Source organism: Mauremys mutica, chromosome 23 (assembly GCF_020497125.1).
Source record: "Mauremys mutica isolate MM-2020 ecotype Southern chromosome 23, ASM2049712v1, whole genome shotgun sequence".
NCBI lineage: Eukaryota > Metazoa > Chordata > Testudines > Geoemydidae > Mauremys > Mauremys mutica.
This window is the reverse complement of record NC_059094.1, coordinates 14,790,183-14,813,931: the sequence shown is the minus strand read 5'-3', so window position 1 is coordinate 14,813,931 and position 23,749 is coordinate 14,790,183. Positions and strand designations below refer to the sequence as shown.

The following is a 23,749-nucleotide window of genomic DNA, read 5'->3' as shown; positions in this document are numbered from 1 at the left end:
AGTTAAGCCACCCTCAGGAGTGAATGTTTCACACCACTGAACAACATAGGTCAGCCTAAATTTTAGGTGTAGACCAGGCCTGGGTCTTAAACCCCCTACTGATTGTTAATAGGCTGTTAGGTCTACATGCTATGATGATCACTAAGGTGTGAACAAAACATCTGCAAACTTGATTTGATCACGTGAATATGTTGCCCTTTCCATGAGGCAGAATGTGCTTTGGGATATACAAGCAGCCTTTAAAACCTGAATCCTTATTTTCAAGGTGAAATTTTTATATAAAGTGGAAACCATTTATATGGGAACTTAGTTTATGGACCCTACTAGAACATGTCACAATACAACCGTCATCTTTTGTGCTACAAAAGAAACCATCCTGTTTACCGTGCAACAACAGTAGTCCTTTGAAATGTGTTCTTCGAAACAAAAAAAATTGCCTTTCTATATGACCCTTTCTGTGTAGGCTTATACGGTCCACCTACAAAGCAAGATCAGATATGCTTCCAAATACACAGCAAAACATACATCTATCGTTCCTCTTTATATGTTCGTCAATTAGTGCAAGTGTACTTTTCTGTGCTCTCCTGGAGGACAGCAGCTTCATTCTTTTTACCATGCTAGAAGATCAACAGAGCAGCACCTCAAGAAATATAAACAAGCAAATGATTGTCTAGTCTTCCTGATTTTAAATAGCTGCTATGTCTTATTTAGGAGGGGTGAGCAGAGAGAGGGAAATGTAAGTGTCCACTGCAGATACCTCAGTCCTTCTCATTTAGTGCCTCTGCATTTATTTTCTGATAGAATAAGGAAAGTCCATGAATCAGTCTTGATCGACTTTCTCTTCTGAGTTGCAAAGATGACCATAGATTTCTAAGCAGCCCCTGCAAGGGAATAAAGTAAATTTAGGCCACTGATTCTATGAAATAATGCTCAGGAGAGTTACGGGAGGCGGACTTTATTTATGAAGAACATCCTAGTGCTGCAAGGTGTGCAGGAATAGCACTGAATAGCAACCAGGTTGGCTGACTAAGCATGTAGAACTGAGATTTGCCTCCAGAATGCAGATAAACTTATCCTTAGCACAGAGTTTGACACATGAGGAACTACTGCTATGGCAGAGAGAGGAATGGAGTTGACAGGCCACAGACAACACACGCTTTTAAATTTGGGTGCCCCATTTTGGGTTTCTTATTTAGATCCCTAACTTTTAGTGGTGAACACTTGCAGCATGTGTAAGTATTCAGGGATTCTGACTATTGGGCAACTTTTATTTAGGTGCAGATATGAATTTAAGAGTCCAAGATTAACCATTCATATTTGAAAATGTTGGCCTTTGAAACCTGTGATTTAGAATAATCTGGCCTACATCTGTAGTGTCCTAAAGTCTTTGCTACCTGATACCCGTTCAGAAGAGTGGATAAAACTAACTCCTTTGGCAGTCTTGGGAGAGGGACTGGAGATGAAATGGGCTAGGTGCCTGAATTTCTCCCTCTTAAGGAAGGGGTAATTCCCTCCTAATTATTCTGAGGGAAGCATGATATCTCTCTCTGGAGTGAGGGAATATTTTCTGAAACTACAAAAGTAAAAAGTGGGAAACAAATGCTACAGTAAAAAGAAAAATTAAAAAACATCTCCAGAGCCTGTACAGCCCAAGGAACGGGTAAGATGTCCCAAAGTGCAAACTTTGAGAAGTGAGACGGATGATTGTTCTGATGCAAATCAATGTATTTTTGTTTGAAGTTATTGGTGTTGTGGAGCATTCCCATAACATGATGAGGCGTCCCCAGAAAAAATTAGCAGTAGTGGTATTTTGGCTAGAAGGGGAATTTTCCCCTTGTGGTGATGGAGAATATCAACTTTTCCAAAACTGTGGCCTTCTTCAGGAAAATTGTGTCCCCACTTCAATTCTTCTGTGTTGCTAAAGGTCTATCCATTTTAATTTTCTGTCTGTCTCATCCTGCTCTCTGGTACATACTTGTGTTCCAATCTCTCCCCTTTCTGGCTGACACTAATGGTATTGTGCCTAGTTTGCACAGTAAGTGCTTTCCATCAAAGTAGGACTGCTCTGGCCCCCTGCTTGTATAGGAACTAGGAGCCTTAGGCTCCTACTCAACCAATGTCTAAGGCTGCCCTTGAAAACTAAAGAGAAATAAACTGACTTGTAAATAGTTAGCTCCTGGTGCAGGCTGGTCCTCAGCTCTTCCAACTCTTGGTTCTTACGTTGCTGAAGTTGGACCTCATTTTTCAGCTCCCTTAGCCTCTCTTCCATCTCTTCCACCTGTTCCTGTGGACAAAGAAAATGTCTGATGTGTAACTATGAAACAGTGCCTGGGAACTGAAGGTTAACCAGCTCTTAGTGTTGCCTACATGGGGAGGGGTGGGAGGGAGAGGATTTACCCTGCTTGCAGCCATCAGTATAGCAGGTCTGCCTGTTTACATTCTGGGTTTGCAATGGTGCAGCTATACTGATGGCTAGCCCCACCCATTGATTAATCCCTGATATAGATAAGGAACCTAGTTTGCCTAGGGAGGAAATTCTGCTGTTGGCTGAATGTGCTAATGCATGCTCAGTAGGCTCATCTGTACATATGGGATGTTTCTCAGCTCATAGTGCCTCAAGAAGCGATAACTGAAGTGTAATACAAACAGGAAAATTGTGTGTTTCAGAGAGATCTAATCTGTATTTTTATCTTAATATAAAATTGCCAGGAGGTAAAGAGGAAATTAATGGGGAAAGTACACCCGAGTTCTTGTGTGATGTGGAAATAGGGGGGAGATCATCTGAATCAATTTTCAGCAAACCCTGGCCTTTCAGAGCGCTAAATGCAAAGAGCGATCTAAAATGAAACGTTGATGTAAGGCCATGAGCTAATCTGGACATAGATGGCTTGACCTCTTCATACAGAGCCTGCTGCATCTGTTACCTTCATGCATGATCAGGGCAACTTGCCAAAAGCTTTTCAACAGCAGCGTTCAGAAACGGTATAGGGATTGAAATCCAAGTCCAGTTTTAGAAGCCACTGACTGCCTTGGCTTGCTTTAACTTAGCTGAAAAGTGAAATGGGGATCATCTTCACCTAAGTGCACTCTGTAGGTATTTAACTGCTTTTCCTTTCCCTACAAAATGGGGGAGAAATCTTAACATTGGACATTTATCTTGTCTTCATAGATAACCTCTGGCAAGGAAGGCAGCCCAACCCTGGGGCAGAGTGTGTAAGACTGTTACTATTAATGCAGGAGGAAGTCAGCCAGGCAGTGCTTTCACTGGGACCCAAAATGTTAGGGAAACAGCTGTATCAGGGCATTCAGAAAGGCTTTTACTTTTAAAGGAGCACCAACTTTATTTACTAGATGACGTAGACTCTATTAATAGCTATGTTAAGAAAAGCAGAGAGAACAATACTGAAAATAGTCTGTCATTATAGGCCTTGACAGTACAGTCTCCCCTTTGAATTTTGTGTGTTCAGGTTTGGTCTCAAAAAGCGTATTCTAGAAATAGAAAAAACTAGGGAAAGTGTTTAAAGACAGAATTTCTATAGGAAGAGAGATTAGAGTTGGACTATTATGTTTAGAGAAGAGGTGAATGTGATAGAGGGATAGAAAAAGGGTCAACTAGGGGCTTCTGTTTATCCTCTGTCATAATACAAGAACAAGATAAAGGAAATACAGCAGATTTTAAAATGGAAAAAGAAACTTACACAGCTCCTTTAACTGTGGAACATATTGCTAAAAGAGAGCTTGGAAAAGACCTTACTCAGATAAATGACTACTCCTTCTCAGAATCTTACTAATAGCTACCATTACACCAACTGGGATAAAAAAATGTATGAGGCCTAAACCTTCACGTTTCAGGGCATAAACCAACCACTATTAGAAAGAAATTCCCTCTCCTTTCCATCCCCCGAGCAGGCTATGGCATAAGTAGCCATAATGAAGGTTTAAATCTTTCTTTGAAGCTTCTGATGTTGGTCAGTGGAGGACACAGGATACCAGACTGGATGGACCATTGGTCTAATGCAGTATGGGAATTTGTAGGAAAATCATTTCTCTCTCTAGAGGGGAAAATAGCCCTACTTGAAACAATAGAGGGAGGGCTACAGCTCTTCCCATCAACATCAGTAATTTAGTAATAAGTGTATTTGGTTTAGGCATTTGTAATGGTGCCAAACATCTCCACAACTGGTGCTTTGTGTTACTCAAACCAGCTGCCAGCAAAAGCTTCAATTTTCAAAATAATATTTGACATCCACTCCCTGGCTTTGCCAATGATGCACCAGTGAGGGCAATTCCAATGTGTCTTACACAGCAGTCTGAAGCTCACCAAGTTAGCAGCCCAGTGTCCTGGCAACAAGGTGACAAGATAAATAACAGGCATAAACCATTTAAGGCTTTATAAACTAACCAGCACCTGGATCTAATCCCAGACGCAGACAGGGTACTCTGAACACTAGTGTCGTCATAGAAGCTTGCTCAGTATAAGAGGAACTGCTGTATTCAGCACAAAGTTAAGCTATTACGTTTTTCTCGGGTAGCCCCAAGCAGAAATGTGATGTGCTGCAAGTTGGACTCTTTGGATACATCTCTCTCCCTCTCTCTCTCTTTGTTTATGATGTGCTTATCTCTGTGGTATTTGAACATGTATGTCTCTCAGGCAGAAATAAATCAGCAGGTGTGTGTATTACACACCTGTAAACTAGTGTGTGTCTGTATATTGGATATGCAGTGTTGTTGTAGTCCTGTCAGTCCCACTTTATGCCTGTGCATCCAGTATACAGAGACATCCTGAGACAAATCTAAATAGAGATAGCACCACTGGAGGATCTGGCCCTAATGATGTCGCTTCATTGAAGTCAATGGAGTTTCACTGAATTATACAGAGGATCGGTTTCATTTCTCTCATAGGTCAGTCAAAGCTTGGAGGCTTTTAAAAAAACAAAAAACTTTTAGCAGGACTTGTATTTGACTTCCGATTTAAATGCAAATACACAAGACAAGTGCTGCAGGTATAAAAATCAACAACTTTGGCACTACACTGCTTCACAGGCTTTAAACTAACTCATGCTGCTGCGCTTTAGGCCCTTAATTAAGATTTGCTTTTGAAGTAACCAGGGCCGGCTCCAGGCACCAGCATTCCAATCTGGTGCTTGGGGCGGCAGTCCCCCTTGTTTTGCCCCCAATCAGTGCGCCGAATTGCCGCCATGGGCGGCGGGAACAATCCATGCGCCCTTAGGGCGGCACGTGCATTTCCACGGTGGCAGCAATTCGGCATCAGCTTCTACGTTTAGCTGTCCACGGCGGCTTCAGCTAAACATAGAAGCTGCCGCCGAATTGCCGCCGCGCGGAAACGCGCCTGCCGCCCTAAGGGCCCACGGACTGCCCCCGCCGCCTGTGGCGGCAATTCGGTGCCGCTGCTTGGGGCGGCGAAAACTGTAGAGCCGGCCCTGGAAGTAACACAGCTCAAATTATTTCTGCTCCATTGTGTTTCACACAGCGTGTGAGGTAGGAACTGGCTTTGTTATTTGGAGGGGTTATCTAGGTGCCTCGTGTTTGAAGAGGAGATCAGTAACCGATCTGGTTAAACTAGAAGAATATTTCCTTTGGCTGCCCATGGTGGTGAATCACTAGCAATATCGCCTGGTGTCCTCTTTATTTCTAACCTCTCTTTTCTGCCTACCTAGCAGCTCTGTTACTTTGCCTTGCCTCCATCAAGGAGAGGGGACATGTCTTTTCTGGGCTACTAAATGTAGATGTCTGACTTCCTATTACCCCTGTTATTCCCTGCCATCTTTTCCCTTGGCCCTGAGTGCAGTGTCTTCTATACCCTAGTTTCCACAGGTTTCAGAGTAAGATTCCCAGCTCTTGTATGTAAGGTACTTGTCTAGCACCAATCACTGTAGTATTCGCTTGCTGAATCCAGGAGCCAGACCACCTACATGGAAGCAGCAGAGACTAGGCCTAGACTAGAGTGGTGCTTTAAACTATTTTATAGGCCCGTAAAACATACCCTGTACTGGAGAACTTCTTCGTCCCGTTTTTGCTTAATGAGCACGATCTGTTCTTCCAGATTTCTGTTCTGCAGTCGCAGCCTGCTGGCCTCTCCCTGCAGTGGTCTCAGTGTCTCCTTCAGCCCCTGAATCTCTCCCTGTGTTTGTTGCAAAGCCTTAGCACTGGCTTCTCTCCTTTCTAAAAGGTACATGAGCTGCGGCTCGTAGTGTTTCTCCAGGCCCTGGCGGCTCTCTGCCACAAAGCTCTCGAACTCCGTGGAAAGCCTTCGGCTTTCCTGCAAGTAATGGCTGTCCCCCCGGTAGTGGGGCATCTCCAGCCGCTGCCTGAACTGTTCCTTCTGCTTTTCACAAGTCTCCCTCAGCTGCGATATTTCCTCTGAAAGCTGGCTGACCCTGGTTTCCAGTTCAGCCCGATAGATAGCATACTGGGCCATGTCATGCCGTCTGGTTTCCAGCTGGTACTGGCAAGCCACACACTCTCTGGTCACCTTGAATAGCTTCTGCTTGACTTGTCGGATCTCGTTTCTCAGATTGTCCCGCTCCAGCTCCACTTTGGCCTGCAGCCTGTAGGCTGCCAGTATCTCCTCATGAGCTTGTCTGATTTCTTGAAGGGCAGGTTCCCGGAGCAGCGTGAGTTCCTGGATGAGGCTATCCCTCTCCTTCTCCAGCTGCTCCACAGCTTCAATGCATTCCTGGAAATGCTCTCCCAGCTCCTCAATGCTCAGAGTCTGGGACTCCGCAACATCTAAGTCCAAGGGAGCATCTGCACCATCCACATGCTGCTCCAAGGGTGCGTCTGTGTTGTTCAGCTCCAGCGGGGCATTTGTGACATCCATATGTAGCTCCAAGGGGGTATGTGCCACTTCAGGCTCCAACAGGGCATCTGTAGCATCTCCCTCGAGCTCTAAGCATGTACCTGAATCGTCCACGTGCAGCTCCAAAGGGGGTTCTGAATCTGCCATCAGGTCCCTGGAAATGAGAGATGAAGTGTGAATCACAACAACATCCACTGCGAGTTTCAATCTTCCCTTTCCCTTGACAAACTGTTAAAGGAATGGTTCCTCAAACTGGTTCCCCTGAACTAGGAACATTAACGGTGTGTTAAGCTAAGCACCTGCTTCTGCTGCAGGGCCCCATCTCTGCTGCTCTTAGCTGCCTTTGCACAAGAAAGACACCCTTCCTGTTCTTTACAAGAGACCATGCTCTCAAACTCACAAGCCGCTTCAAGCATGAAGGCTACAGTATTGGTTGGAATTGATGTATTGTGCATGGTCTTACAACTGTTTGCCCTTAAAAAATCTAAGATGTTTAACAAATAAAATAAAAAGTGACATTGGCTCGGATGGACCGGGAAGAAGAGATGTGTAGTAGTAATTTGAAAACCAGCTGCAGTTCCAGTGGTACCCAGCCTCCCAGAACTGTAGAACCACTTCATCCAGTGGAATTGCAGGGAGTTACAGAATAAACAGCCCAGGACAATACATTGCAAAGTTGCACTACCATGACTGGTCAGGTAGTAAAACTTCACTAATGATGCAAACCGTTATCCCATGGCAGGATATGACTAGTGAGTGACTCTGCTGAAAAACTGGCATGTAGACACTATGGTGACTGTTGCATTGTAAATACCAGGGTAGATGTATCCTTTTGTTTCCTGGCTGCTGGTAGTAACACTGTTTCTGATTATTCCTTGTTGCCTCACAGGAAATAGATCCATTTACTCATTGTTTCTTCACAGTGCCTTGCGCCACAAGCACAGAGGATCCTACTGGAATGTCTGTGGGCATACGTACCCCTAGACCAACAGTCAGCTAAACTTTTTTGTTTACGTGAGTGAAGGTGTTCGCTGTTAGAGGTTGGGTGTGGAAACACGTCTCTATTTTTCTTCTGTAGTTGGTACGTGAGCTGGTAGCTAGATGCTGTAGGGATGGGTGCATTAAACATGCCTAGATCCATATTATCGCTTGTCAGGCTACGTCTACACTAGAAACTTCAAAGTGCTGCTGCGGGAACGCTCCCATGGCTGCACTTTGAAGTGTGAGTGTGGTCCTGGTAATCCACCTCCACGAGGGGAATAGCTCCAAGCTCTGGGAGCGTGGCTCCCCACGCTCGGAGCCTGTCCACACTAGCACTTTAAAGTGCTCAAACTTGCTGCGGTCAAGGGGGTGATTTTTCATACCCCTGAGCCGGCAAGTTAGAGCACTGTACAATGTAAGTGTACACAAGCCTTGGTTAGGACACTGAGGTGCTGCAGTAATACAAAATAATAATAGTAGATGTGTCTTCCTGCCTCTCCCATGTACTGTGAGTGGAATATATGTGCTAAGTCTGTATCTCTTTTATTTTTAGGAGAGAGTTTACTACTCAGAATGCTAGAAAGTCCAACAAAAGGCTTTTACTAGGTGCTGTTGCACCGAGAGCTTGTCTACAAAATGTCAGGCAGACAGCAATTTATGCTGCCAAGTTATAGATTTTTTCAGTAAAACCTGCCTGGTTTTCTGCCATGCTGACACAGCCTCCGAGGGAGGGCATGTGCTGATAGTACGTCCAGGCTCTCCAAGATGGCTGAGGATGGAATACAACATTTAACACAGAGTAGAGAAGCTTCGGCTTTCCCAGGAGGGATTCTTAACTCGCCTCTGCAGCTGTGAGCTCATCATTCATCCACTACAAACTATGTAAGTCCCTAATACATGTTATTGTTACAAAATGCTTCAGTCATAACTAGTCTAAACACATGTGCTTTGGGGTCCTGAGGAGAGAATGATCTATTGCAAAAAGACCATTACACTGTTTGTTTGTTTGTTTTTTAAATACACCCTAGAATAGGTTCAGTTGGAAGCTGCAACCACACCCAATTTGGAGTAGAGTTAGAGAGGAAGAAAGCACGCTCGCTGCCAGCATGGATCTGAGCTAATGTCTAGTCACCTAGAAATAAATTAACGTAGGCTGGCACAATAACAGCGCTCCCCTCTGTTCGCTAAAACAGTTCTAAGATGAGAACAGATTAGTTTCACGGATATGCTCCCTCTTTCCAAATAAGGCAGCTTTCTGAAATCATGACACATCCCTAGCCTCAGAAGCAGGGTAAGTGTCTCTTATTTCCTAAGAGAAGGGGAAAGATCGTGAAAAGGTGAGGACAAAAGCAGAGCCCCTTTTCAGCTGGTACCATCAACTTTTTGGCTAATTGAACCCCTTGGTGCTCATCTGCATGTGTGGGACTAAAATCAGGAAATAACCCCTGGCACACCTGTCCTGCTGTTGCAGGATTTAATCCTGAAACTGACCAACTGCCTAAGACCACACACTGCAGTCCCACCCTTCCAGATCTGGGTTTAGAGATTCACATCCACTCACCATACCACCCCTCTTCTCTCTCTCTAGTTCACACAAGGAATCTCTTACCTGGCTCGTAACATCCCTTCCTTATGGTCCTGTGGTGAAGTACAATGCATTCTTCAGCACAGACTAGAATGGCTGGTAGTCTGACCTGCTGCATGTATTGACTAAAGCAAACTACTGGCAGATCTTGTAACCCTGTCAAATGAATGAAGCTGCTGCCTGCAGGAGCCCTGCTGCCCTACATTCTGAGCAGAGCTGCTGGACTTTCTGGGTTAATCCCAGCAAGAAGGGTGAAAGTGGCTCTGCTCAGGGAACACCCCTCCTCACCTCTCCCCTTTTACCCCATTGGTCCCAGACGAGGGAAAAGCACAGCCCCAATTTGCAATTGTTAGCTCTCACCTTTCTCTCCAGGAGCCCAGTTCCTCGTGTTCTGGACTGGATGTGGGCGTAGCATAGGAGTGTGTATTTGCTATTAATAAAGTGTTAGAAACCAGAGCCCCCTGGCCTCCAAGCAGCAATCTCCCGTTCTTTGCCTGGAAGCCAGCTGCAGTGCCAGCTGCAGGCTGACACTGGATCCCTCCCAGTGTGGTCAGGGAGGAGGAGGAGGGCGGAGAAAGGGAGAGCTGGCTCCTTGCTCCAGATCATTTTTAGCAGGCGGCAAGTTACAGCAAATGAGGTTGGGTCCTTCCAGCCCATAAGCTGCCTTCAACTTCTGGGACTCGGGAGCCTGGATCTAAAACATGCCCATCCTGGGAGGCATTTTCCAGGGAAGGTGGTGGCTAGAGTTACCCTGTTCGAGACTGAGCACAAGCTCTGGGTTGCTGTGCTCCTTTGATTTTTTAGAAGGATTTTGAAGTGATGGTTTTCTTTGTGCAGCCTTATGCCCGCCCCTTCCCTGTCCTTATTGGGCCCTCCTCCCTGACTGGCACAATACCCTTACCATCCCGGTCCAGCCAGAGAGGCAGCTGTCTGGTGAGCAGTACATGAGAAAGCAGATGGAGTGGAATGGGTGGGATCAGTTGGAGGGTGGAGCGTAAGGGTTTGTGATGTTCGTTCAGAGTTCTTGGCCTGTGATCAGTTTTAGTTGATTGAAATAGAAAATACTACAGAATTTAAAAAAAACAACAAAAAACAGCAAATCCGTTAAAAATACTTGAGATTAAATGGACTTTAGGGATGGGGCACTGCCCACTGCTGTGGCTAGGATACCGATCTGTGAATTCAGGCTCCTGGCTTCTACTCCTGTGTCTGCCACAGACTCACTAGTTGATTTAGAGCTAGTCACTTCGGGTAAAATTTTCAAAAGCACCTAAATTCCACTGACGTTCAGTGAGATTTAGGTCCCTAAATTCCTTGTGACAATGAGGCTATGTCTGCGCTACAGGCACAGTTACGGCACTGCCGCTCTGCCACTGTGGTACGGTAGTCTAGAAATTTCTTACAGGGGTGGAAGGAGTGTAGTTAATCCAGCCCCTCAAGAGGGGGTAGCTAGGGGTTTTTTACCCTGGGCATAGACTGGCTTAACTACATCTCTAAGGCTATGGCTACACTTAGTGCTGCACAGCGCTGCCACGGGAGCGCTCCCACGGCAGCGCTTTGAAGCACGAGTGTGGTCGGAGCGCCAGCGCTGGGAGTCCATACTCCACCTCCCTATGGGGATTAACGTACAGTGCTGGGAGTCGTGCTCCCAGCGCTGGGGCTCTGATAACACTGGCGCTTTGCAGCGCCACAACTTGCAGTGCTGGAGGGGGTGTTTTTTCACACCCTGCTGCAGCGCTGCTAATCTGCAAGTGTAGCCATGGCCTGAGTGTGAATTTTTCACACCCCTGAGTGATGTATCTAGATTGATCTAAATTTTCGGCTTAGACCAGGTCTTAGACTTAGACTTTGGCCAGGTCTAGACTTAAAAGCTAGGTTGACTCAGCTACGTCACTCAAGGATGTGAAAAATTCATACCTCTGAGCAACGTAGTTAAGCCAACCTAACACCAGGTGTAGACAGTACTATGTCAACAGAAGAATTCTTCCATCAACCTAGCTACTGCCTCTCCAGGAGGTGAATTAACTACGGCAATGGAGATCCCCCTCCTGTTGCTGTGGTGGTGTCTGCATCAAAGTGCTACAGTGGTGCAGCTGCAGTGTTTCTAGTGCAGGCATAGCCTATGTCTGCACTACAGACTTCTGCCAGCATAGCTCTGTTGGTCAAGAGTCTGAGATTCCCTGACTTACTGAGCTATGCTGGCAAAGTTTGTAGTGTGCACCCAGCTATACTAATAAAACTACACTTTTATTGGGTTAGCTTGTTTTGCTCATGGGCGAGTGGATTTACCACACTGGTACAAAGCACAGTATAGCTGTGTCCACACTAGGTCTTTGCTGGGATAGCTTTGTTGGAATACTTGTATTCCTATACTGGTAAAGTGCTCCTAGTCTAGACATAATCTTAGGCTCCTAAGTCACTTACACACTTCTGAAATTTCTATCCTTTACCTTTGTGCGCCTCTGTCCCCATGTGTAAATGGAATTAGAATAATGACCTTGGTAAAGCACTTTGAGATCTTCAGTTGAAAAGTGAATATATATGTGCCAGGTGCTCTTATTATTAGGAATAATTAAGTTCTCTCTCTTTTGCTACTGCACTTCAGTCTTCCCCTCTCAGCTGGCACAAGACGGGGCTCAGTTGTGCTTCACTAATAAACCTGCCCACCCCTGCAGTGCTGCTCTGACAGTAACATTCTCCCTGTCCTTTGGAATGAGATGGGGCTTTGTTGTTTCAAAACTGCACCCTTTCAAATATATTCCCATTTATTAACATTTAATACCAATATACAAATGTGCTCCACTCATGCTTCGTCTCCTCTGAAATGTGGCTATTATGAGTGTAATGCAGAGAGTGCAGAGGGGAGATGAGCCAAGCTGTGCCCACCAGGTTCTGCTGCTGCTGCCGATGCCCTTTCCTTTCCAGTGGTGGTAAATCTTAGCCTCAGTACCTAACCTGGCAGCTGTCTCTCTCCCCCTCCAAGTTCTCAAGGCAGCGTTGGCCTTGCTCACTATACCAGCTGCAGAAAGTTCAGAAATGGAAGAAGATGCCAGCTACTTGCTAACGGTGATTGCATAACCCTGTGATGATGATCTTCCCAGCATAAAGGACTGCTCCATAAAACCATCAACAAAGGAGTGGCAAGACATAAAACTATAGATCTGTAAAGATTGTCACAACGTATAAGTAGCCCCAGGAAGGAGATATATCATACAGTCAAGTTTACAAGAGGCCAGAGTTTACCCTTTGCATTTGCAGACCTGACAAGTCTTGGCGTTTCTGCTTTTTGGGTTAATTTTAAAACCGTTTTTAAAGACTCTCCTTCTTGCAATGAAGGGCTTTGTTGTGTTTCAGTGAGATGTTCACAGCCTTACTAATGACTTCTCGACACCTCCTTCACTGAGATTGTCAGGTCTTGACAACCCTGCGTTCCTATTGTACTGATAGGCCTTGCGATCTGCGCGCCTTTACATTAAAAAAATACAAATAATCTGTAAATCCAGCAATAATCTCTGGTGGGAACTAAACTAGACCTTACCTTTGCTGTAACAGCCCTGTTCATGCCCAGTCCTCGACATCCTCCCCAGCAGTTGCGAGCTGGCTCTGCTTATCTACCTACGAATTGCCAAGAAACACCCACCACTCTCTTGAAACATTCATAAATGTCAACGTAGTCCCAAGCGTCAGCTTCCCCAGTCTTGCTAATCCTCCCTGGGCCAGACACTAGTGCAAGGCTCAGGTTACCCATCCCTTGTTTGCCTTCAGGTTTCTAAGTTCCAGTGAAATCAGGGCTAAATCAGGCTTGCCAATATAAGCACTGAAAGAAACACAGCTTTACGTGACAAATATTTTTGTTAAAAAAGATACTTTTTTCAGTACAGTCCACTCTTCTTCCCGCCCACCCGCTCCCCTATTTGTGGAGTGCCTTTTGACTCAATAGCATAGGAATGCTATTAACTTGAACAAGTTGTGTGTGTGTGTGTATAAATATATAACTGTCCAAAGCTGCCAGGGGGACAGAACCTGTGGGTCATGTGCGCTGGGTAGAGAAAGCCTTGTATGGGATGAAATTAAAAAAAGGTTACTTCTGAAGTGCCAGGTTTACACCTCTTTCTGATTTATCCATTAAATATTTCAGGGGAGGGAGGAATGTGAAAACTTTCAGCTGTGCTTTCCTTCTGGACGGGGTGAGTTTGCAGCTCTTCTCCTGTTGGGGATCTGTTTGTGAGTATAGCTAGGCAACAGTCAGCTAGGGTGTCACCAGGAGAGGAAGGGGCATTACATCTGATATGCCCAGGGCTGCTAATACAATGCAGCTTGTTACAGCAAGTCCAGAGAAGAGATCTCAGCAACATTGTGACCCCTCATAGCTGCAGAGAAATGATACCCTTTTTGGATTTGGTTAAGTACGACTCCCCACATCTGCTTCTCTTTGGCCAGGTCTGAAGGTTGGATGGATTCCTGTTTGTATGGAGCAATCTGAAAAAACACTCTTGTGTGTGTGTGTGAACTAAAATAATCTGCACTTTGCTCCTGTAAACAGCACCAGTGAAGGCTTATCAGGAACACTGCTGAAACCATGAAGGAGAAAAGAAAACATATGAGCATATTGCAAAGACTAAATGTTCCTGCTTTTTTAAAAAACTGCAATGTCCCTGATTGTCCCTCTTGTTCTCTTGTGGTTACAGATTTTTCTGCTTTGAACCTGATGACCTACTAAAAATAGCTAAGCACCACAGAGCACAGAAATAATACTTAGTTCACTCTCTGTCTGTCTATCCCCCTTCCACTTTGCTGGGGTTCACATTTTTTCCTTTGAATTATCCCCTTTCCCCCCCCCCTCCCTCTTCAAAAATGTCACATCTTCTCCAAATCCAGTGTCTGGGTAGCGGGTTTAATAAATGTTAGAATAGAGGAACATGGTTCTAGGCTCCTGGGTTCTGGACCCAGCTTTGCTACTGACTCACTGGAATATCTTGAGTAAAGCATTTAACTCTCTATGTCTCAGTTTTTACCCATCTCTGTAATGGGGATAATACTTACCCCACAGAAGTGTAAAGAGGTTTAATCAGTGTCTCCTCTTTTCTCCCTGGTGGGACCATTTATCTCACATGGTAAGAACTATCCATATAAAGACATTCTGCCTAAGTTCTTTTCCATTGTCCTCCTTTCTTAGCTTAAGTTCATGTCCTCTGTCTGCTTCTTGTCTCTGACACTAGCTTGAACAATTTTGCAGCACATAACCTGTCTAGTCCCCACAGAATTTCATACTCCTCAGTGAGTTCTCCTCTGATGGCCTATCCTGCTCTCATTGGAGTTTCCCCATTGATTTAAATGGGAGCAGGATGGTTTTCTGTCACAAAGAATGCAGAGCTTTAAAGATCCCCTGTCCTCTGGACTACAACTATTGCCCTTCTCTGAATTGTCTCAATTTCTATGCTCTGCTTTCCCCAGTGTATCCAGAGGGGCAGAGGGTTTTCCATGAGAGGCCTGGATAATCCCTCAAGCAGGGATAGGATCATTTCCCCATCCCTGTAGGTAACCTAGCATCTCTTTTCTTCTTTTACTGCATTCGCAGCCTGTGTCAAAGGTTTTAAGATTGCACGTGCCACTCCTCTTGATTCTTCTGCTCCTCAGTGTTTTCTAGCACATCATCTCATCGATCGGTTTATTCCCTTTCTTCCATTGTATGTCCCTAGCATCATTGCCATGTTTGTTTCAATATTGAATAACATCATCCGTAGTGTCCAAATCATTCTGAATTTTACTGAACTCTTCCTTTCTACTGAAAGCTCCCTTCCTCCCTCCCAGCCTTAACATCAGCAAATTCCACCAGCCAACTGCACTTTTCCTTTTCCAGATCGTTAAAAAAAATTGATCCTTATTTACTGATCTCTGTGGCTCTGCACTAGCTAGCTGCCTCCATTCCCAACTGCTTCCATGTGCGTGAGCTGTATGTGTTTGATAGCTAAACCTGTTCCTAATGATCTCAAGCAGAGATGCTCATTAGCTAACTGTATGAATTAGCCTTTTGCAAGGTGCTGTCTCCAGAAATGGCCTAAACATTCAGGGAAAAGATGTCCACAGCTTCCTCCTCCCAACTCTTCCACCTTCCTTTTCAGACCTCGCTCTCCGATCTCACTTTCTGAATTAATGTGGCCTGTTCTTATCCTATTAGTCCTTTTCTTGTCATACCATTTGCTGAAGTCAAACTCACTCTTCACTTTTGTGCATTTTCCTTCCACTTCCTTAATTCCATTCTGCCACCCTGTCCAATCCTCCTCTATATCTCACAAAGAGACTCTTTAAAAGCTCTTGACGCTTTTATTCCTAGCTGGGACCCACCATCCTTCGGACGTAGCGATTCTATCTTTGAAAACTTTCTGATTCTCCTCTGTGTCTTTCCTTCCATTGCTTCCTCTCACTATCTCCAGCACATCCTGCATTCCTCGCTATTATTATTTATTGCAGTCTGGCCAGGGCCGGCTCCGGCATTTTTGCTGCCCCAAGCGGCAGGAGAAAAAAAAAAAAGCCGCGATCAGCACTTCTACCGCCGCTTCATTCTTCGATGGCAATTCGGCAGTGGGTCCTTCCCTCCGAGAGGGACTGAGGGACCCGCCGCCAAAGAGACGGACGTGCCGCCCCTTTCCGTTGGCCTCCCCAAACACCTGCTTGCTGCGCTGGTACCTGGAGCCGGCCCTGATTCTGGCTGAAACCACCATGTGCTAGGTGCTGTTCACTTGCACAGGAATATCCGGGGCATGATTCTCAGCTACAGCATTCCTGCACTGGGGACAGTGTAACTGACACAGAAACCCATACTCCCTGCCCCACACAGAATCATAGAATATCAGGGTTGTACGGGACCTCAGAGGTATCTAGTCCAACCCCCTGCTCAAAGCAGGACCAATCCCCAACTAAATCATCCCAGCCAAGGCTTTGTCAAACCTGACCTTAAAAACCTCTAAGGAAGGAGATTCCACCATCTCCCTAGGTAACCCATTCCAGTGCTTCACCACCCTCCTACTGAAAAAGTTTTTCCTAATATCCAACCTAAACCTCCCCCACTGCAACTTGAGACACAGCTCACAGTCTCTGCTGCAGTTTGCTCATGTTTGTGTTCCCCAGACTTTAGACCACCTAACTTCATTGCTTACGCCTGCAGCATTGCCAGCTCTGGGGCATCCTGGCAGAAATTTGTCTGAGGCAGGAGCCAGTTACCTGGTGATGTAACCCTCCTAGCAAATTGGAGCTCTCTTTTTGGCTGTAACCCCACTTTCCTACCTCACGGAGGAAGAACAACCAATACAAGCTGCTGTGGGCAGTGCACTCTTCTCACCCTGGCTTGGAAAGGCTGCAGTGGGGTCCTCTCCCCACTTCCAGGCTGGAGGGGGGCCAGCTCTAGGGGGTCTTCACCTCCCTCTGCCCCTGGCCCTGTGCTACAGCTCTTCGTTCCTTCTTCTCCTACCCCTCCAGAGAGAAGTGCACAGGGGCAAAGGGAGGTGAGAAGCACCTAAACCTGCCCCACGCCACTGCAACCCTCCTAGGCCAGAGGGTGGGGTGAGGAATCCAGGAGGAGCAGAGATGAATCTGGGGGGCCTGAAACAGTGGGGTGGAGGGGCTGATCTGCGGGGTGGGGTCTGGGGGACAGGATTGATTGCTGGGCAGGGGATAGATAGACATGGGGGAGAGAGTTCTTGTAGCAGTGGCCAAATTATCTTAACCAATACATTTGGGAGTGTTGGCAACACTGCTTGTAACACACAGACACCAGGTGCAGGGGTGGGAGGATTCAAAAATCAAAAGACTGGGGAAAAAAGTATAATTTTTTTTTTAAATTGAGTTTTTTGAGGTGTGACTCATGATTTTTGATCTCTTGAGGTTGGCAATACTGGGCCTGTGGATTGTCGCTGACTCCTCATCCACATTGCTAGTAGTTCCTGGGCTGGGCTGGAAACGAGCACTTAGGATTTTGAATCTGATTCTGTGGGGAAAATGTGAATCTTTGCTCCAGGCCTGCGTATATTTCCACGGAAGGCAGCGCTCCAGGGGAAGGATTGCTAAAAGGCTCTTTTGCATGATGTCCAGGCTCCTGCATCTTTCTCCGTGGGGCTTTCCCCTTCTATGTCCCTGAACAAAAAGGTTCCTCCACAGGTGGATCTTTCTGCCTTGGCAACGCTTGACGTAGTGTGTCATGGCGATGCAGGGTGACAGGTGTGAATTGATTTACTGTGCTGGGATGTTCTGCAGAAGTTTAAGTTCATCTCTTTGGCCACCAGAGGCCGCCATGAATGCAAGTTACATTTGTGATTTGCCTGGACAGGAGGCAGGTTTAAATATTACTCCGAGTTCCAAGGGGGAGGGACAGTGCTGGCCCTTGAGCCTTCTTGTTTTCCAGTTAAAAATTACATAGGTTTGAGCTAATCACTGATAAATTAACTTCAGTTTCCCCTGCAGCTCTGCTCCCGCTGAGTGACACGCACTGTACTGCTCCCACCTGTTCCAGACCACTGGGCTCAACAGCCATAAATTCCTAAGTGCTACCAGACATCAGCTGGACTCCCTTTCAGTCCTGACTGTGTTACATTCCAAGTGCCTAGCAGTTGTGGCAGGGATTTTCCAAACCAATGGGCCTTATCCCACCCTCTGGCCATCTGCAGGAGTAAGGAACCGTAGAACTAGATTCCCTACTTCCCACCCCTCGGACAAACAGGCACTGCTAGGTACTAAGTGGGATTCTTGGGGGGTGCAGTGTGGTGTAATGCATATTCTAAAATCAGGACTACTGGGTTCTATCTACCTACCTTATGGGTTTCTACAGCATTCATCGGCATAGAATCCATCCAGCTCAGCCACTGAATTGCTGTGTGACCTTTGGGTGAGTTACTTCTGCTCTCTGTGCCTCGGTTTCCCTGTATATAACACAGAGATGTTTGAATTGCAAGTGCTTTGGTATGCTTGGATGCAAGGTGCAATGCAGCATTATTACTAGGAGAGAATGCCCCATCTGCTTGATTACCTACAGCAGCCATGGCTTGGATCAGAGAGCTACTCTCCTCCCACCAGCTTTCTTCTTCACTGACTCCTGCAGTGACACAATGGCTTTGTTGCATCTCCTCAGTCCTGCGGGGGAGGGGAGGAGCGGGAATCTGGCTCAGATTTGATCAGAGCAGATGTCTGTAAACAACCAAATTACAACAAGCAGTTGAGCTGCAGCAGCCCATGCCTGAGGTATCCAAATTCTGTGCAGTGGTGCTGTCTGGAGAGCTCTGATCAGCAGTCTGGAAGGGCTGGCATTATTACCCTGCTTTGGTGATTTTTTTTCACCTCTCCACCTTCTGCTTTCTATTGGTTCCTGCCCACAGAAGTAGTGTAACTGGAGGATTAGCCACAGAAAACCAACAGTTCCAGCTTAGAAATTGACACCCACATCCTAGCTGGAAGGGGAGAGAGGATGGGAGCAGGGTGGCAGGTGTGACGATCAGGATCCAGGTTTCAGAGTGGTAGCCGTGTTAGTCTGTATCAGCAGAAACAATGAGGAGTCCTTGTGGCACCTTAGAGACTAACAAAGTTATTTGGGCATAATCTTTTGTCAGCTAGAACCCACTTCATCAGATGCATGGAGTGGAAAATACAGGAGCAGGTATAAATACATGAAAGGATGGGGTTGCTTTACCAAGTGTGAGGTCAGTCTAACAAGATAAATCAATTGACAGCAGGATACCAAGGGAGGAAAAATAACTTTTGAAGTGATAAGAGAGTGGCCCATTACAGACAGTTGACAAGAAGGTGTGAGTAACAGTAGGGAGAAATTAGTATTGGGGAAATTAGGTTTAGGTTTTGTAATGACCCAACCACTCACAGTCTTTATTCAGTCCTGATCTGATGGTGTCCAGTTTGCAAATTAATTCCAGTTCTGCAGCTTCATGTTGGAGTCTGTTTTTTGAATTTTTTTTGTTGAAGAATTGTCACTTTTAGGTCTGTTATTGAGTGACCAGAAAGATTGAAGTGTTGTCCTACTGGTTTTTGAATGTTATGATTCCTGATGTCAGACACTCCAAGGGGAGAAGAGGGGATCTGATCATTATGAGTTACGTATACAGACTGTGGTTATGAACTTAGGGTAGATGGATTGGGGAAGACTCTGGAGTGGAAAGGCTGTTAGGATCACCCTGCTGGTGATAATGAGGCTGATGGAAGCCAGGGTGAGCCATTAGGCTTATTGGCTGGCTACTAGTGTCGGGCTCTGAGCCATAGCAGCATAGCATTAAGGCACCCAAAGTTACAAGGCAGGTGGTTCCAGAACCCCTTACTGGGTGATCCCCAAAATGTCACATGGGGCAAAGAGGCATTTTTATAGGTTCACGGGCGAAGCAGGGTTTCTGGGGACAGAGTACATTGAAAGCTGTCACATCTCATCAATTCCCTGAGTAAAAGAGCTTGTGAGGCGGTGTATGCTGTACTCAAGGCTTTATATTCCAGTAATAGCCTATCTTAGCTGGAGAGAGGAAGGATTGCTCAGTGGTTAGGGTACTAGCCTGGGACTCAGAAGGCCCTCATGGCCTTGGGCAAGTCACTTAGGGCCAGATCTTCAAAGGTATTTAGGCATCTATGTCCCAAGTTAATCACCTAAATACCTTTAAGGATCTGTGCCCTAGGCTGGTCTGCATTACAAAGTTTGCAGACAATGTCATGCCCTCTGTGATGTAATTAAGATGACCTAATCCCTGGTGGAGACACCACTCGGTCGACAGAAGAAATCTTCCCTCAACCTAGCTACCTTCTCTCAAGGCGGATTTATTACAGTGATGGAGGAACCTCTCCGCTCACTCTAGTACAAGTCTATACTACAGTGCTAAAGCTGCACCACTGTAGCATTTCTAGTGTAGACACACTCTTAGTCTTTTTGTGTCTCCCTTTCCCATCTGTACAATGGTGATAACAGCACTGCCCTACCTCACAGGAGTGTGGGGAGAATAAATACATAAAAGAGTGTGAGGTCCTCAGATACTATGGTGACAGATGCCAGAAAAGTACTTTAGCTAGTTAGAGGCACGACAGGAGTGGCCGAGGCACGACAGGAGTGGCCAGGGCACTGGCTCTAAGGGTATGTCTACACTTGTAAATTATGCCAGTATAACTTTGTCAGTTGGGGGGTGATTTTTACCTATATAGTTATACCAGTGAAAGCCCTAGTGTAGACACAGTTATACTGGTATAAAAGTTATGCTGGTATAACTTATTCTGCCTCCAGAATTGCAATAAGCTAGATCGGTATAACTGCATCCACACTAAGTGGGGTTTGCCACTTTACCTCTACCAGTGTAGTTAACGCAGTCCATCTTTTACTGCAGATAGAGCATAAGGGATGTCACTGTGCTTCCGATCCTATTCTACATCAAAAGTTCTGGCTGTAGGGGGTTCCCAGCTCCCCCAGGAGGAGTCACTCTGCAAAATGGTGTAGCTTCTCGCAGCAAGAAGCTGCAAGAGCAAAGGTGCCCCCAGCTAATCTCACCCCAGCGTTTTGTGGCAGCTCTCACTATATAGATCTATGCAGGAATTCAGGCTGTGGGGGGCTCTAGCTACCTCAGACTCAGCCTCTCCCTGCCGGAGTTAATGTAGGGAGTATTGTCAAAGGTGCTGACTGTGGGGAGAACACATTCCCAGCCTCTGCTCTGTCCCTCTTGATTAGGATTGATCTGTCTCCACTGAAATGTCATCCTAAACCCTGATGAAGTAGTAATGGAGAGAGAAAGCTTGAACATAATCTGTGAGAAAGCAAGGAACGGGTTAAGCTGGGGAAAGATTTATACGATAGGCAAAGCAAATATCCCAGAGAGGATGGGCTGTGGCTGTTGGCAGGGCCTGGCCAGGTCCAAAGGGGAAAAGCTTTCTGAAAGCAGATCAGGATAAAGACACTCTCCTCTTTGAAGACAGCTGGGGTGGGGCTCTGGAGAGGAAGGAGAAACTTACAATTTCACCAGCTTCCAAACATTACTTTCAGCCTTATTGTTATTTATTATTTTATGTATTATGGTCGCTTCTGGAGCCTTAGTCATGGATTAGGACCCCGCTGTGTTGTACAAACACAGAACAAAAAGACAGTCCCTGTTGCTGCTTGTGGACGCTGCAAGAATGGGGCTTGCACTGTTCTGGGATATTTGCTTTTCATATCTTCCTGCCTGGCACTGACAGGGCACTACTGCCAGGAAGCTTGCAGCCCAGATGTCCTGCCTGGCACTGCTGGGCGGAAGCTGGTGTGTTGGCTGGTACTGTTAGAAAGCAGGCAGTGCAGGAGCATAACCGGTCAGTTCAAATAAGCAGCTAGAGGCAGCAGTCTCCTCTGCACAGCAGGTTCCCTTTAACAGCAGCATGAATCTTTAGGCTCTGCTACTCTTGAATAACAGACAAGCTCTGCCCTCCTGACTCCTTGGCCTGGCATGTCACATCAGCCTCCCTACACAGGCGGCTCTTGCATTTTCAGTTCATTTCAGGCTCCATCCAGGGCACATCACGCTCAAGAGTTAAGAAACACCTGGCAAAGTGTTGCCACCTGGGCAGGCTGAACATTCCCTGTTCCTTTTGGGGTGGGTATGGCAGCTGGAATTCTACCTTCCTGGCACTTGCTTTCAAACCTGTCCTAAAATTCATCCAGAAGAAGGCAGCCTGGTAGGAATGAAGGTTTCCGGCAGCTGGATGAGCGATCGGTTGGAGGAGGAAGTGATAGCTATTCCTTTGGAATCTTTCAAGGCCAGAGAGAGCGCATGCTGGCACCGACCCGGCGGGAAGCTGGGAGCAGTCTGGGGAGGAGTCTAGCAGAGCTCAGCCACCTGGCAAAGAAGCAGCAGCTGGATACAGAGGCATCAAACCGTCAGCCTGGGTTGACTAGTTTATTCTGGAACAGGGAGCCATAATTCTCTTGCCACAGACTGGCACTGCCCCTGCGGGGCTCTTGTAACCGGGGAAATCACTGTAGCTCTAAACTGGCAGTGACTGCATAGACGTCCTCATGCTCCATTTGGTTATTGCAGGGAGTCTCAGACTTTGGTCTGTGGGGAAAACCTGGGCAAGTCAGACAAATTTATTTAAGCATGAGCTTTCGTGAGCTGCAGCTCACTTCTTCGGATGCATAGAATGGAACACACAGACAGGGGATATTTATACATACAGAGAACATGAAAAGGTGGAAGTATGCATACCAACAGGCAGAGTCTAATCAATTGAGATGAACTATCGTTAGCAGGAGGAAAAAAACTTTTTGAAGTGATACAGACTAACACGGCTGCTACTCTGAAACCTGAGCAAGTCAGTTTCCTTCCCTGTGCCTCAGTTTCCTCATCTGTAAAAGGGGGTAATTATGCTGACTTCCTTTTTCAAGCATGTTGGGATCAATGTATAACTGGGTTAAATAAAGAACTAGATAAGCTCATGGAGGATACCATCATTGGCTATTAGCCAAGATGGTCAGGGAAGTAACCCCATGCTCTGACTGCCCCATAACATCTGACTGCCGGAAGCTGGGCCTGGATGACAGGGGATGGATCACTGGATAAATGGGCCCATTCTGTTCATTCCCTCTGAAGCATCTGGCACCAACCACTGACAGAGACAGGATACTGGCCTAGATGAACCATTGGTCTGACCCAGTATGGCTGTTCTTATGTAATGGATGGGAACTGCTTTATAAGAGATTCATTCTCAATCATCTGGACCCTTCCTATTTGCCAGTGCCTGGCTTTCCTTCCTGTCATGATCACCAGCCCCCCACTTCTACTCCCTATTTGTGATCATGAAAGTCCTGCTTCCCTCCGTTCAGGATCTCACATCCTCCCTTGCCATTCGTTATTGCCTGCTCCTACCTCTGCTCCCATTTGCCATCAGCTGGCCTTCACCTCCCTTCCCATTCAACCCCATCATAACCTCCTCATTCTGTTCCCTACTAGTGCTTTATGGCCCTGACCTGTGAGAAGGGAGATGGGGGTGCAGGCCTGGGCCTTTAGAGATGGAATGAGGCAGTCTGCTCCTCCTTCTACAGGGAAGCTCTCCTTTAACCAGGTCTTCTTCTTCCCCAATGAGCTCTTGATATCTGAATAGTGTTCTGCAGGATTTCCCATTGGGCTGGACACTCTGTAACTCAACATGCCGAATGGGTTTAGAGCTGCTACAATATGCTACACTGGTCCCATCATTTTCCAGCAGGAGGCACTGTAGGAGGATGGTGTAGGAGCTCTAGCTATTGGAGTGCCGGCAGTGGCTCCCATCCTAGCAGCAGGATCCCTCTAGGAAATGGTGCAGAGTGTGGTGGGCTCTGCAGACTATGGCCGTTGGTAGGAATGGGAAGCATCCAACAAAGACCAAAAAAA

General features: G+C 46.3%; 1 protein-coding gene across 3 annotated transcripts; it reads right to left on the bottom strand.

Moving 5' to 3' along the window:
- Positions 1 to 293: 293 nt before the first annotated feature.
- On the bottom strand, positions 294 to 18,304 carry SYNC (syncoilin, intermediate filament protein). Of its 3 annotated transcripts, XM_044997700.1 has the most exons (5): positions 18,191 to 18,304; positions 12,925 to 13,001; positions 6,005 to 6,974; positions 2,160 to 2,284; positions 294 to 881 (listed from the first exon to the last, which is right to left on the bottom strand). In XM_044997700.1, the coding sequence occupies exons 3-5, from the start codon at positions 6,965 to 6,967 to the stop codon at positions 821 to 823; spliced, it is 1,149 nt and encodes a 382-aa protein (XP_044853635.1). In that variant the 5' UTR covers positions 6,968 to 6,974; positions 12,925 to 13,001; positions 18,191 to 18,304; the 3' UTR covers positions 294 to 820. The 3 variants fall into 3 exon arrangements, with proteins under 3 accessions (XP_044853635.1, XP_044853634.1, XP_044853633.1); XM_044997699.1 differs by lacking the exon at positions 18,191 to 18,304 and having other exon boundaries at positions 12,925 to 13,208; XM_044997698.1 differs by lacking the exons at positions 12,925 to 13,001; positions 18,191 to 18,304 and adding an exon at positions 9,411 to 9,611.
- Positions 18,305 to 23,749: the final 5,445 nt, after the last annotated feature.

What these genes read in the sequence shown, in the direction of transcription:
- SYNC (XM_044997698.1), bottom strand. Translation starts at nt 9,460, where the DNA reads ATGCATTGTACTTCACCACAGGACCATAAGGAAGGGATGTTACGAGCC. An exon ending in GAAGGGATGTTACGAGCCAG is followed by an intron (nt 6,975 to 9,410) that starts GTAAGAGATTCC and finishes TCTCATTTCCAG; the next exon opens with GGACCTGATGGCAGATTCAG. An exon ending in CAGGAGCTAACTATTTACAA is followed by an intron (nt 882 to 2,159) that starts GTCAGTTTATTT and finishes ATTCCCTTGCAG; the next exon opens with GGGCTGCTTAGAAATCTATG.